This window comes from Podarcis gaigeae (assembly GCF_964106915.1).
Source record: "Podarcis gaigeae genome assembly, chromosome: 4".
NCBI classification, from domain to species: domain Eukaryota; kingdom Metazoa; phylum Chordata; class Lepidosauria; order Squamata; family Lacertidae; genus Podarcis; species Podarcis gaigeae.
In genome coordinates this window covers 83997803-84013383 of record NC_139677.1, presented here as the reverse complement: position 1 = coordinate 84013383, position 15581 = coordinate 83997803, and the positions used below count along the sequence as shown (strand labels likewise).

The window sequence follows — 15581 nt, the reverse complement described above, 5'->3', positions numbered from 1 at the left end:
AACAGAGTCTTAAGCCAATTTATGAAAAGTTGGTCTGTCAGTCTTTGATATTATTATTGTTGTTGTTGTTGTTGTTGTTGTTGTTGTTGTTAGCCGCCCTTCACCCTACAGGCCCAGAGCAGCTAAGAACAATTAAAACACAATGTCAAAAACAGTTTAAAGCAAATTACAATCAAAGTATGTCCTAAATATATATATCTCAAGTGACAAAATCCATTGTAAAGAGAGGTTTCTTCAGCATTCACCAAAAGCTGCATAATCAAGATGCAAGATGCTCTTTTGTGGGAAGTTCTACAAGTTAGGCGCTGCCAGGGAGGCATGTCCTCTCCTGAGTCACCACCCCCTGGCTTTCTGACCATATCTCCTGTGCACAAGCTATTTTTTATTATTATTATTATTATTATTATTATTATTATTATTATTATTATTATTATTATTATTATTTTACTAATGCAAACATTATTTTTGCCTGGCAATATGTCTTTACATACCTATGAAGCACCACATTCCGCCCTGACAAATCAACTCTTCCATGAATGGCAGGGGCTATGCATAATGTGTGCATCTTACTTGATTATAAACTAACTGGAATCAGCTGCGGAAGTGGTGTGCCTTTTCTAGGTTATGCCAAGTGTGAAGCTTTCCAGTGAAAATAGTAAAATGGTGGGGCAGTTGCAAGAAGAACCCAGGAAGGAAGAATGGTGTGAGGTTCATGGGATGTGAAAAGAAGTCCTGTCATATCAGTTGGGTATCCTTCACAAGAATAGTTTAAAAAGAGTTGTGACAGATATTCATTTCCATGCTTCAGGCACAGTATTGGAGCTCAAGCTGTACTTCCCTGTAGGTGTGTCAAACTACACACAAAAACATGAAGCGTATTGAAGAGAGACATTTATCTGCTTAGGATTTATTGAGCTTCCTTTTCAACTACTAGTACATAAAAGGCACAGCAGTGAACAAAACTGTTCATGTAACATAAGTGTCCAATTCAATCCTGCTGTTCCCAATAAAAGGCAATGATTTCATGGATGGGCATTAAAGGGATAATTTAACAAGAACTAGATTTGGTATGGTGTCATAGCAAGAAAAACACCCCAAAGAAGCCTCATTTGTTCACTCTGTGGTTCCCGTTTCCCCACGTTAAAGGTATTTTCTTAATTAAAAAAACAAAGTTAAACTCTCAAGCAAAATTCAAAAGCTGCTACACTGAGGCAGGTACCTAACACACAATTTTAAAATGTGAATTCACTGTTGAAGTGCCAAGTTTTGAACTAGTACTAACTTCTCACCTAATACTGTCTCAAAAACTACTCTCCAATTATCCCGTTTGCACACAAAACACAAAAAGTACACTAACGCAACTCATTAGAACTATTACAAATATATTTAGCATTTGTGGGGTGGGGGTGGGGGTGGAGGATGCATGGCAAGCTGAACTAAAAACTAAAGATAAAGATCTGTACTCACCACTTCTTCCAAGGCAGCACTTCTCCCAAAAGAGCAAGTGAGGTGTGTGAGGCAGTTAACGAACGAAGAAAAAAGTTCATTTGGAATGGCTGTTAATATATTGCGAGGAAATACAGTGATCAAGTTGCTGATTATACTTGATATTCCCACTGCTTCAGAGTCCTCTATCTCAATTCTGTTAAGACAAAACATTTTTATTTTTTAAGAGAGAAGAGTAAATAACTCTACCGGCATAGTCAAATCAAGACCCACTGTCAAGAATCTTTTAAGTATTCCACGCCACTGTTCAAGCTGCAAAGAACTACAGGAAGCAAGTCCCTCCCTCCTCAAATTCTAGGAAGCAAACCTATTACATACCCATTGATAGTGTTGAGCAATCCCTCAATGAAGTGAGCTAAGTAATCGACTTGAGAACTTTCGTCTGGAAACACTGGCCCGTGGAGAGAGGCTAGCTGAGCTAGGCACTGCAGCGAGTCTTGTGCCATATCTGTGTCTTCTCTAATTTTTCGATGCACCTTTTTGGAAGCAAGAGGGTTAACACCACATGAGAGGCGGGGGTAGGAAATTAGACATTCTTCTACCATAGTCACATGGCTCGCAATCCTAAAGAGAACACTGCAAGTCCATGCACACTCAACACACGCTCAGAGCTTTCTCCACTGAATTTGAAATCAAGAGTCTTATTATTTCTAGGCACTTAAACCTTCCAAGCTGCCCTCTCAATATGCCAACTTCATAAGCCATATTTAATTAGTCGAAGGCAATGTTTCGCTGGGACCTACCTACATGTTGAACTGTCTATGCATGTTGAGACTTAAGAGAGAAACAGATGCCAGCCAGTCAGACATGCTGCTACTTCTAAAAACAGCAATAATGACAGCCATCTGTATTATGCTAACTATGCCTGGGCTACAGTGTCTTGCTAAAGTTAGTCGACAAGTTCAATCAAGATTATATAGATGCTTCTTTAGCAGAGGTAAACACAGAACCCGCAAGAAACCAAATATATTTTGCTTGCAGCAAAATCTTTTGATTCTGTTTTGATCCACTCATTTCTGCGAGCAGGATCATGCCACGCTTCCTCAGGAGGTCTTCAGTGAGAAGAAATCATCTCAACAAAGTGAGGATCCATTTATTGACTGAATTTTTATGACAAAATAAGGATATCAAGAGAACTTACTTTACATAAATTCTTGGATGCAAATTAGAGCATCTAGAACCCGACATCAAGAAATAGTCATCCAATAAGAAATATAATACTAGTAATTGAAATCTATGGATATAAATTAAATGAATGCCCATCTCAAAGTACTAAAAAAATAGAAGTGGTGATAAATTAGAGTTCTCTTTGATTAAAGGAACACATTGAATTTTTAATATAATGAGATTCACTGCGGTGCTATGTTTTCTAGTTTAATCAAAGCTCCTACTGAAACACAAGCATGGCAAATAAACGCTGCAAATCAGGAATTAGCCAGCACAGCAGAAATTCTGCTTTTTAGATACTTAGTAAGCCATAAAAAAGCTGATAAATGTGTTAGTTACCCTTTCATTTGTATGAATTTGATATCTAAAATAAATCTAAGTGTGTCTGGTAAAAAGAGTGATATAATTTGAAAAGAAGTTCTTTTACCAATAAAAGTGAGCCTTTGAGCCAGAGACCTCGTAATAGAGAATTACATTAGAAAGGGTTAACCTGTAAATGCAAAAACTATTTGCTTGTGGAGGTTCCCAGCTGACAGTAGCAACTGTCTGGGTTGTCTAGACAGCTGTTCACATTGTGTGCAGCTGTTAAATGGTCTGCCAGCAAGTTTTTCACCTTTTTGAAAATGCTTGAGCAAGATAAAAAAACTCACAAGTAACTATGTACACACAACAGCTAAAATTGTCAAGCAAATTAATACACTATACAAAATATTTACTAAACGCTATTTGACATCTAGACAAGAGATTTAAATATTTCTTAGCTTTGAAACCAATACCCGCACATTCCTGCAATACACAATTTTATTCCTGGAGATAAACCTAAACTGGTTTCTTCCATGTATTTTTTTCAGGATGGTAATCTATATTCTTAAAGCATTGTCTTTTTCTCCATTAATGTGCAATGATTTGGAACCAAACCAAAGCACCACTGAACATGTCTAGATGGCCACAGATTTGCTGAACAGAGTGCTCAAGGCACCAAAGGCTGCCTCACATGCAATGCTGTGATTTCGTATATGGTAGTGAGATCTATGTAGAAGACATACATGTGCACTGTTCACATGCAGCAAACATGCATGACAAAATTGACGCATGTGTCCCTGGTTGCTTATGACAGCAACACACATCTTTCCTGCACAGAAACATCATCAAAGTAGGAAGTTGCCTACATGGGAAAACAGCCCTTAAGCTGCATTAAGTTCTGCTATACCAAATGAGAATAGGGCCTTCCGAGACAGCAGGCAAGGATTTGTCTGCTTTTTGTAATCAACTGGGAATTTTTAATTCAGTGTCGTTATTACGGAATTGACTAACTTCACCCTGCAACACCACTTCTCAGGTCCAAATGACACCCAGATTAAACCCTATTAAAATTCATTGGAAACTTAAATATGGTGCCTTCAATTCTTTTCACCAAGCAAGATCTTAAAGCAACAACATCAGCACGCAACTAGGCGCAAATAGGCAGAATTTCCGTTAACCTCTAACAAACAAACCAACAAAAACAGTGTGACCTTTAGAAATATAACTGTTTGGCAAGTAAGAGAATTTCATCTATGCAACCCTCACCTGAATTCAGAGAACGGAGTACCAGCTTCTTTCCTACTAAGCTAGCAACAGCAGAATGGGACTTACCGTAAAGAAAAGCTCCATAACTCTGCTGTCCAGGAGGGTCTCACGCCAGGACTCTGTTGGCTTTAGCATCACATTTTGTGAGGATTCAAACATAGCTATATAATGTCTGCCTAGTTATCGGGTGTCAAGGTCAACAACAACATTCCGACTTGGCTTTAAAGAAAGAGGAAAGAAAAAAAGAATCCCAGATACAACAGGTCCCATTCAGAAAGAATGCAATGGAAACAAGCTTTAAGCCCCTCCACATACACAGCATAATTCATGCATGAGGGCAAGGAATAAAAGGTATTAAGGACTGGGGAAAAAGAATGCCCTAGGAATGCCAGATAACAGTTTGATCACAATGACGAGACATTCCATAGTGGCACAATCACTTTAATAATCATCCCGTTGTGACAGGAGAAAGGGAAACAAAACTGATACCACACTTGGCAGGTATGCAAACTTGAACAAAATATTTTTCTTAAAACCATTCTGAAATGTTATTGGCTGGCTTTATCACAAATTTAAAACGAGCCCTTTGAAATCTGTTGATCCTGATCTTTATAACAATCTAACAGGCTTCACAGAATTAAATGGAGTTCATCTTCAAGCTATGCAGAAGAACAAATGAAAATCCTAATATATACAGGACTGGGGCAGAGCCATCCTGCTGGGGTGGCATGGAGAGAATCCAAGGTAGAAAGAAAGAAAGAAAGAAAGAAAGAAAGAAAGAAAGAAAGAGGAAGGACTACCACTAATTTCAGTGGGTCTTATTTCCAAGTAAATGGGCTAAGGATTTCTGAATCAAGGGACATCCAATGAGTTCTATGGGGCTAGAGCATCAGAATGGGAGACAGTCCTCTAAAATAAACAGGCTGAACAACCCTATCACAGAAAACTATTACAAAATATTATGAGATTTATTTTGGCAATAAAAATATACATGTAATAAAGATGTGAACATTTGCACTCAACGTTAAACCAAAGTTATAACAAACTATGAATGTTTAAGATATCTGCCAGTTATCTGATTTATTGTGTGGTTCAATTTATCGTATTTTGCCAAGCACAGAAAAATATTCCATTTATTTTAAAGTTCCACACATAAAGCAGGAAGAAACCATTGGTCTGAAGGGCTAAACTGCTAAACACATATTTCTTCCTAAAGATGCGTTGCACAGCTTTTGGAGCCCCCCCCCCCCCAATGATGCATAGTTGGCTAATTTCAAAACTGGAGTGGTAAATTACGCTGCATATCATTCACCACCCTATCAAACAATTGGTAGGCTTTTTTTGGGGGGGGGGGTGCTGAAAATTGAAAAACAACAACAAAGGAACCATTTCAGTGCTGTCAGAATACAATGCCTTTGACAATTATTCGATTTAAATAAAAACCATTTGCAATAAGGGTAGGGCTTAATGTAATTCAAGAGGGTGCAAACTTGTTTTTAAAGATAAAGATTTGAAAGATTCTCACAACATATTAAGTATGTATTATTATTACAAAGTGTAAATGCAGCAGTTGCTATGATCAGAACGGCGGGTCTTGTCTTCTGTATGGGCCCTTTGGCCTCCAGCACCTCCCCCCTTCTTTTTTAACCTCTTATTTTTAACTTTGCTTAGGGGCGGGGTGGGGTGTGCTGCAAAGTGCAATGTCAGTAGGACCCCAGCCTCCTGCCATTTTAATTTGCCCAGAGGCAGATTTCTGCCATAGGCCTGTGCCCCAAAGTCTTTTAAGAACCTAGCAACGCCCATGTAAATAAATAAAAACACCCAGATAAATACAAAAATATAAATAGCAGCTTCAGCATAAGTATATGTCTAACTGTATAACCACATATATTAATAAACCCCCGGTTCGGTATCCTCTTGACCCGGGAGTCTAATTCCAGCTCCTATCTAGCTCCAGTTTTGTTGTGCTGCTAATTGTTGTCTTTCTGCAGATGCTTAGTCAAATATTTTGATGCATTTGCAACAGCGAACTATGAGCGATTAGCAAAGAACGCAGCGACATAGCAAACGTAGCAGCCCGTTGGGAATAAAATTAGAATTCTGAAGCTTACATTTCCTCAAGACTGTTTGTCAAGATCAGGTGATTATTTCCCACATGTAATAAACGATCTTCCAAAGGATATAATTTGGAGGGAGAAAATTCCAGCTTAAGACCTGATTGGCTAGTGCAAGGTAACGCTGAAAGACTGAAGACATCTGAGCATTAAGGTTTTCACGCCGGCTGAATTCCTGTAGTACCTCTACTGTGAGCATGAAGATCTGTCGGAGGTCGTCCTCCTGTGCAGGATAAGCAAAAAAGGTTTAAATTTCTTTGGTTCAAACAATAAACTACCAGGATTTTTTAAAAAATAAAAATACATGCTCCTTAGTGTGTGTTCTTTGCAATCTGAAGATTGCCTTGCACCAAGTCAGATCACTGGTCTATCTAGGGCAGGGGTGCTAACTGGATTCTAGACCGGCTGGCAGTGAGAAGACCTTTAACCAGCCTTACCTGGAAACATTAAGCAGTGGCGTGCAATCAGTGGACTAGGGGGACGAGGCTAGATCCATCTCTCCCACCACCTTCCCAAAGCCCACCACTGATGCCAAGAATTGACGTGCATGCAAAGCACTCAGCTATGGTCCAAGTTAACAGACAGCTCTTTTCAGATGACAGGTGATTTAACGCAATGCGTGTGTGTGAAGAGGCTCATGGAGATAAGTCTTGTCTATTACCTACAAACTCAACTACTGTGCTTATAGATACTCTGTTAACTTTTGTGTACGTATCTGTAAGTGAAATGGGGATTTCCTTTATTCTATATTTCTAAGAAGAAATGTGAACCATGCGTCCTTTGTTTACCTGAAATATCCGCTTGCAGTTGCCGTGGAACTCCATGCTTAGCCCAATGTTGCTGGTTTTACTTGAACTTGAGAACTCGCTCAACAGCGCCGTTAAAATGGAGCAGGCCAGTGTTTGCTGCAAGGATAGGGGAAGTATTATTATTATTACTACTACTACTACTAAATTAAGTGTATGATGAAGTAAACCTCAACATTATCTTAACACAACACATCTGTTATATTACTTATTTTAAGAAAACCAGCGTTAGAAACTCAAGATATATAAGCTAGGGGCCAAATGGCTCCTTAAACCAAGGTTACAGTCACCAAAATGGAATGTCTAAAGTCTTATTTTTCAAATGATGGACTGATTGTGATTGATTCTCAGTTCAGATGACAACCTTGAGCTAGTTAAGAGCTTTGAGAACTTAAAGAAGAAAAGTCACTTGATGGACAGTCCACATATATATTTGCCTATTCCTACTCTTTTTTTGTAATGGTGACTGCTTCTGCACCATCCCCAGTCTAAATTTGCTTCTGCAAATATATATGTGGACTGTCCACATATATATTTGCCTATTCCTACTCTGCTCAGGCTTCCCACTCTCCAAGTGAGCAGTTTAAGGATGCCACTATTGTGGTATGGCGGCTTGCTCAGTAGGGCTGGGTGATGTATCTCTGCTGCTTCTTCATTACCTAAGGTGGGGAGGAAGAAGCAGCCGAGATGCATTCCATACATTGTGATATATCAATCATATCACAGTATTTAGGTATCACCCAGCCCTACTGAAAACATTGGAAAGTCAGGCAATAAATACATAGTTATATGGTCCAAGTCACTTACAGGGGCCACCAGTGGAAAAAATCTCAGTATTTTTAAAAAATTAATTTATTAATCATCTTTCACTTGCATCTCAAGGTGACCATACCATACCTACCTACCCACCATAAAACAGCTAAAATAGTTTTAAAAGGTCTAAACAGTTTTAAAGGTCTAAAAACAATAAAAAAATGAACACCGAAGGCAGCTGGAAAAGCTTGTTGAAACAAAAATGTATTCATTTAGTTCTGGAAAGAACAGGTAGTGGGTGCCATATCTCAACAGGGCTGCAGTTCCACAGAACTGCGGCAGCTACGCAGAAAATCCTGCTACAAGTTACTGTAGAGCAGGCTTGCACAATACAGCGACCTGGTGGGTACAGAAGGGATAACGGGATCTCTCAAGTAACCTGGTCCTGAGTTATAAAAGGCCTTATATGTTATTACCTTGAACTTGCCCTGGTAGCAGATTGGCAGCCAGCGCAAATCCTCCAAACAAGGTGTTATATTCTGGCAGCAGTTTCATAGAAACATAGAATTGTAGAGCTGGAAGGGTCCCTGAGCTAAGGCCTCCCGACCAACTTCAACGGTAGATCCACATAGAGGACTTTGCAGTAATACAACCTTTAGTTGAATCCAGCCTTATGGTTTTACTCTGTGTACAATTTAGGAACATGATGTAAGAAGAGCCTGCTGGGTCAGGCTAATGGCCCATCTAGTCCAGCATCCTGTTCTCGCACAGGAGCCACCCAGATGCCTGTGGGAACCCTGGAAGCAGGACCTCAGCACAGCAGTATTCTCGCCTCTAGAGACTGGTATTCAGAAGCACATTGCCTCTGACCATGGAGGCAGAACATAGTTGTATACCACCCTCTACAGTGGTACCTCAGGTTACATACGCTTCAAGTTACAGACTCCGCTAACCCAGAAATAGTGCTTCAGGTTAAGAACTTTGCTTCAGGATGAGAACAGAAATCGTGCTACGGCGGTGCGGCGGCAGCAGCAGGAGGCCCCATTAGCTAAAGTGGTGCTTCAGTTTAAGAACAGTTTCAGGTTAAGTACAGACCTCCGGAACGAATTAAGTACTTAACCTGAGGTACCACTGTATTCAGAAGCACATTGCCTCTGACCATGGAGACAGAACATAGTTGTATACCACCCTCTATCTGAAAATTGGAGGAGGGGGGTGCACAAAAAGGAAAAAAAGAAAACAAGTCTAATGGTTGAGATTCCTAAATCAATCAATGAAAGTCAAAATATGGCTTTATAGAACATTTCAGCTACCTTTATACTCAAAAGAGCTACTTATTGTCGTGGATCAGTCATAATCTTGCCAGGTTACAACACATGGGGCTTTAAAGGTTTTTTTTGGGGGGGGGGAGTTAAGGTTGGACACATATAAATTTCACATGAGAGTGTGGATAGAGAGAAGTTTCTCTCTCTCAAAAGGCTAGAACTTCAATGAAGCGGAATGGTGGAAAATTCAGGAAAGACAAGACCTTTTCACACAGCACACGATGGAACGACCACAATGTGTAGTGGTGGCTACCCATATAGACACCTTTAAAAGGGAATTAGACAAACTCATAGATGATTAGGTTATCACTAGACATGATGGCTGTGTACTCCAAGACCAGGGGCAGCAACAAGAGAGAGGGCTGCTTCACTCATGCCCTGCTTGTGGGCCTCATCCAGGAATCTGGTTAGCCACAGTGAAAAAAACATATGCTTGACTGGATGAGGCTTTGGTATCACCCAGCAGGGCTCTTCTTAGGTTCTTATTGCAAGGTTCCAAAGCCCCTCTAAAAGCTAGAAGCTTTAAATATTGCATGCTCATATTAGTAGTACCTCGGGTTACATATGCTTCAGGTTACATACGCTTCAGGTTATAGACTCCGCTAACCCAGAAATAGTACCTTGGGTTAAGAACTTTGCTTCAGGATGAGAACAGAAATCGCTCAGCGGCGGCACAGCAACAGCGAGAGACCCTATTAGCTAAAGTGGTGCTTCAGGTTAAGAACAGTTTCAGGTTAAGAACGGACCTCCAGAACGAATTAAGTACTTAACCCGAGGTACCACTGTATTTGTATTTTCCAGACAAAGGTCTGTTGCTGTTTTATCTTGGTAGCTAAACACAGTGGCATAGCGTGGGGGGTGCAGGGGGGGCCCGGCCGCACCGGGCGCAACATCTGGGAGTTAGGGAAATCCACGAGTTAGGGGGCGCAAATCCATGGGTTAGGGGGCGCAAATCCATGGGTTAGGGGGCGCAAATTACTTGCCTTTCCCCGGGTGCTGATAACCCACGCTACGCCACTGGCTAAACAGGTCTTGACCAGGCCAGTACCTGGATAGGAAAACCCTACCTGTGTCAATGAATTTATCTAAAATCTGTAGTAGTGAACTTTGTTCAGTTCATCCCCAAAATTTCCAGATGCACTGAAGTTCATAGATCTTCCAGACTCCATTAAAGGTATATACTCTTGTTCCAAATGGGTCAAGCTTTACGTTTAAGGCGAACTTTCAAATACCAAATGTTACCTTTGGCGATAAGTGTCACAATACCTATTTCTGCAAGGGAGAGCGATTTATAGCTCCTCTATATCATACATTAAATGTCCCGTATTCCATTGTTTTGTTCTTCACAATGGTTGTGTGCACAATAGATGTCTACAACTATTGGCTTTATTCCTAGACTATTTGGAGCCAAGGTGCCAAGGATGGACAGAGGAACAGGAATTGTTAAAGGGTCATGCATGCCGGCAAGTGTCCAGGGGTTAAACGGAAATATGCACACTACCTCTGAACACCCGAAAGATTAAAGTCGTGATGATACTATTTATGCGAGGTCACGCAACAGCTGACAGTAGTGCCATCCACCCACCAACTGCGACATCTTTGTTCAGAAATGCCTCTGATGTCAGTACCTTGACCCCACAGAGAGCTAGTTATCTCAGCTAGTATACACAAAATTAACATTCTTCTTAGCTATATAAATCCCAGACAATCCAAGAAAAAAAAAGAAAGAAAAAGAAAAAGATACTTTTAGATTAAATACGCATTTAAGTGGAATTCAGTGGGAAATTACAATACTGAGTTTGGAATCCACAGCCAAAACAAACAAGCAAAAAGCTTTATTTTATTTTCTAGAAATACTTATTGTCTATTGCTGCAGTGCATGCAGGTTATGGCTTTGGCCCATTCACGCACTATTCTGAATTCTGGTGTGCTTGCTTCCTGATAGTCTATTAGAAAAACAAATTTCAACAAATTTAAGTGCTGGGCAGCAGGTCTCTATCCTTTCCTTATATTCTCATATACTTCAAACAATACCTGATGATTTCAGTCCTTTAATTTTTGTGAAGTCTCCATAGTAGTATTTTATATCACTATAACAGACTGACTCAGAGGTAATATTCCTGATCTACTAACCATGGTTAGCAGATCAGTAAGCTGTCATCTCACATGTTCTTTCCTTTCCCTCCCCAAATTCTCTCTTCCTTCTATGATTTGCTTTAACCACGCTGTACAGCTTGGTCAGCATTGGCCCAAACAATGGTTAAAACTGGCTAGAATTGCCTGCTAACCAAAGTTTGCAAATCCACCTCGAACCCTGGTTAAGAAGAAAGATCTAAAGTGTGTAACTGGAGACAGTACATTAGCTTCATACCAGCAAAGTTTGTACCTCATGAAACTAGTTTGTCTCACCCACCAGAAATTTCATTAGTTCCACCACATGAACAAACTACATACCCAAACAATAACCCCATCTGACAAAATAAAATAGTTCTCTTGTTTGCAGAGTGAATTGTCTCTTAGAATAGCCTGGCACTTACCCCAGTTGGGCTTTACTACCAGGAATATACTTTATAAAAGTTTGCCATGCTTAAAAGAGACTTTCAGCTGCTCTAACGGAAGATCAATGAGAATGTGCTAAGAGAGATTAACTGGGCAATCAGACACCCAGTGGAAGAAAAGTGGTCCCAGACAATTATGATTGTTGTTTAAATTTAGGATCTAATGAACCCAACAATGCTACTTTGCAAAAAATATATAAATATATATATACTCTTTTTATTATAAGAGAAATAGTATGAATTATTTCTGCGTGCTGCCGTGCTCTTACCAAAAGTGTGACTCGTGCCTTCAGAAAAGAATGTCACTTAAACTGAATGATAAAGCCAGAATGAATGTTTGAAGGGATTTCACACTTGTGTCTGGGACTGTCAATGGCATACGCGCACCGTTTTATTTGAGAGTGGTTAGGTTACAGAGGATGAAAGGGATAAGAGTTCAAAGACTGTTTAGGAAAATAGAGGGGAGAGTGCACACCTGTCCAAAACACAGAATCTGATCGGAGAATTAATTTCGGCAGCTAAAACTGTTGTGTCTCCATCAGACATGTGCATCCTAGTCCGCGGCAGGCAAAGAAGGATCGCTTTGCTTTGACCAGTTGCCTTTGCTAGTGCTTCTCAAAACAGAAAACAGTGAAACCCCTTTGGAAAACGCCTGTGTGTTTTCCTCTTTATATCTAAAGCAAAGAGAGTGCCGCACTTAGGGCCAAGAGGCTTCACAGTTGTGTTATCGCAGCATCTGAAGCTAATCCTGCTGTCTTAAATCATTTTCAGACACCGCCAAGATGATTTATAGGGTGGCTGTTCTTCTGAAATGCTTCTGTGAAATCCATATTGTCATTGTTAGCTGATGTCTAAGAACGCAGGAAGTATTTGATAACACCACTCAAGAATGACTTGCAACTAATAAAACGGGAGGAAGCAGACACAGTGAAACAAGGAAGCTCTAGAACTAACATGGGCGTTCTGGAAGCAAACCGTTTTCTAGAACAGCAACTTCAACAAGTAGCTTTTTGTTTTAAGTCCTTGTCCTTATGCAACCTTCCTCAGATGAAAAAGCGGTAAATATAGCTTCTCTTTTTCAGTCAACCCTGAATCATATGTACTGTTTAGATGTTCTGGGGTTAAATCCAGCTGCTACTCAAGTCAATGAAAACCCTCACACACTTTGACGAAGCTGGAGCCAACGCTCTCTGCGCTAGCTGGGTGTTGCATGGGTGCTTTTCAGAAAAGAAGGATCTCCCCAAGAAATCCTGCACACTGAGTAAATGTGACTTGAATTGCATTTCATTACAGCTGAATTATGCATTCAGGGATAATTTTTAAAAAAACATTAGTTAAGAGTTTGAGTTAGCGTGTCAACAAGTAGTTAACAATAGACCAAACAAAGAATCAACACACAAATTCAGGTTCATAAACTAGGGTGTATGTATGAGGCTGCATGAAAACAAGAGGTAACTGGCTAACCGGACACATTTCTCCCCTTTCAGCTACGGGTATCATGTCTAGACAGCCATTTCTCAGCTTAGGGTGCTCAGATATCATTGCCCAAATAATACCAGTCCGTAGCCTTACTGAATTTAGAATTATTCTTACATAGGAAATTGTTTTTACTGCTGATGTTTTTATTTTAAGGCTATTGCTTTTTATTTCTTTCCTCTATGTTAAACTAGTCGTGAATGGAAATAAATAAAATGGTAACCACAGACAGTTAAACAGGCTAGCAAAGAAAAAACCCCACTATAAACATTTGTGGCTTTATATAGGTTAGTTTAACATAACAACAAAGCGTTCACCTTTATTTTCTTTTTCTAGTATTTATTACTACATTGATATCTCACTTTTCCTTCAAGGAGGAGTTTTTTGTCACAACAACCCTGTGAGGGAGGCTATGCTAAGAGGTGCTGGCTGGCCCAGGGCCATCCACTGAGCTTTGTGGGGATTTGAATCTCGTCTCCTAGGCCCTAGTCCAGCACTCTAGTTGCTACAGCACACTGGCCTATCAATCAGCACCCACTAGCTCCCCAGCTTCTCTCGCTTAAGGACCTAATTACACAAAACTGGTCCATTGACAGACCTCTCCATTTATCTTTTCTTGATGAGCCAGTGTGGTGTAGTGGTTAAGAGCGGTAGTCTCGTAATCCTGGGTAACCGGGTTCGCGTCTCCGCTCCTCCACATGCAGCTGCTGGGTGACCTTGGGCCAGTCACACTTCTCTGAAGTCTCTCAGCCCCACTCACCTCACAGAGTGTTTGTTGTGGGGGAGGAAGGGAAAGGAGAATGTTAGCCACTTGGAGACTCCTTAAAGGGAGTGAAAGGCGGGATATCAAATCCAAACAACTCCTCTTCTTCTTCTTCTTCTTCTTCTTCTTCTTCTTCTTCTTCTTCTTCATTTTTCTTCAAAACACTATTAGTAACAGGAGCACAGATGCCTGAAGAGGGCTAAATCTGGCAACACTTCTTGAAATTGCATTGGGTTATCTATTTTTATACAGTTTACACGTATTCATATTTATATAGGTTTCTTACTGAACCATTCCTTGTTTATTTGTCTTTGTACTAAATTACCTGCTTTAACACACGAGGTTTTGTTGTGCCATCTGTCTGTGGGCTATGCAATTTTGCTTCCCCTTCCTTTTCCCTTGCAAGTTGTGGGCGGAAAGCACCAACATTACTAATCTGGGCCCTAGAGAAGAAGGGTAAGCATGAAGAAGCCCCTTGGGCTTTCGTTTGCTGTTGCACTATTTCCAGCTCCAATTTATAAAACACAGGTTATTTTATTTTACGTTTTCATTTACTAAATTTATATACCGCCCAACGTCTGAAGACCACAGGGTGGTTTACAACATAAAATCATGCACCAAAAGGACCCCCCACAAAAATGTGTAGAATAATAATAATTAAAAAATAACACACCCACACCTCACGTATGTTTAAAAGGACATAGATTTTGACAGCAAAGGCCTAACTGAAGAGGAATATTTTTGCCTGGCGTCTTTTACAACTGGAGTGAAGGGACAGGACCCTTCCAGATAATAAAACTTAAGATCTGTGTGCCCTGAGGGAAGGAAGAAGAGAAGCAGCCCAGGCTCCTACGGGCCGCATACCACTGCTCCTGAAGCAACTATCAGGTCGCTTGTGCCCCTTCACCCTCTTGCTACTTCAGATCTGTGTGCCCCGAAGGAAGGCAGATGTGAGGAAGGCCCAGACCAGGGAGATCATGCCAAATGGTCCCCAAAGGACCATCCGTCAGCCTGGAAGGACTCTGCTCTGCCGTTCTGTATCATTTGCTTTGATATTTTAAGATTGAAAACCATCTTGGGTGACTTGGCAACAAGGTTATGTATAAAGGCAATAAATAAAACGTTTCAAGAATCCACTTCTGCTTTTCCTTTATATAGAAAAAGGATCAGTGCAAAGCCTTAGGGGTTCCATTGCTTCATAGTAGAACTGTTATCAAGAGTTTGAGGGAGGCTTATCAGTTCCAATATGGCCGAATTGTCCTATGTGTACTGAACTACAGTGATACTTCGGGTTACATACGCTTCAGGTTACAGACTTCGCTAAGCCAGAAATATTACCTCGGGTTAAGAACTTTGCTTCAGGATGAGAACAGAAATCATGCAGCGGTGGCGCAAGGCCCCATTAGCTAAAGTGGTGCTTCAGGTTAAGAGCAGTTTCAGGTTAAGAACAGACATCCAGAACGAATTAAGTTCTTAACCCGAGGTACCACTGTATATTCAAGACTACAATGTGATGCCCTTTCTATCAGTGGCTGCTACCACGT

At 40.5% G+C, this 15581-nt stretch overlaps 1 protein-coding gene across 1 annotated transcript in view; it reads right to left on the bottom strand.

Moving 5' to 3' along the window:
* Positions 1-15581, bottom strand: part of XPO4 (exportin 4) — a 66108-nt gene that overhangs the window by 30873 nt on the left and 19654 nt on the right. The window contains exons 5-9 of the mRNA XM_083736168.1: positions 7145-7261; positions 6426-6579; positions 4309-4421; positions 1825-1982; positions 1468-1642 (exon numbers count right to left, since the gene is read on the bottom strand). Of these exons, the coding sequence (XP_083592294.1) occupies positions 1468-1642; positions 1825-1982; positions 4309-4421; positions 6426-6579; positions 7145-7261 (717 nt within the window). The remainder of the gene's footprint in view (positions 1-1467; positions 1643-1824; positions 1983-4308; positions 4422-6425; positions 6580-7144; positions 7262-15581) is intronic.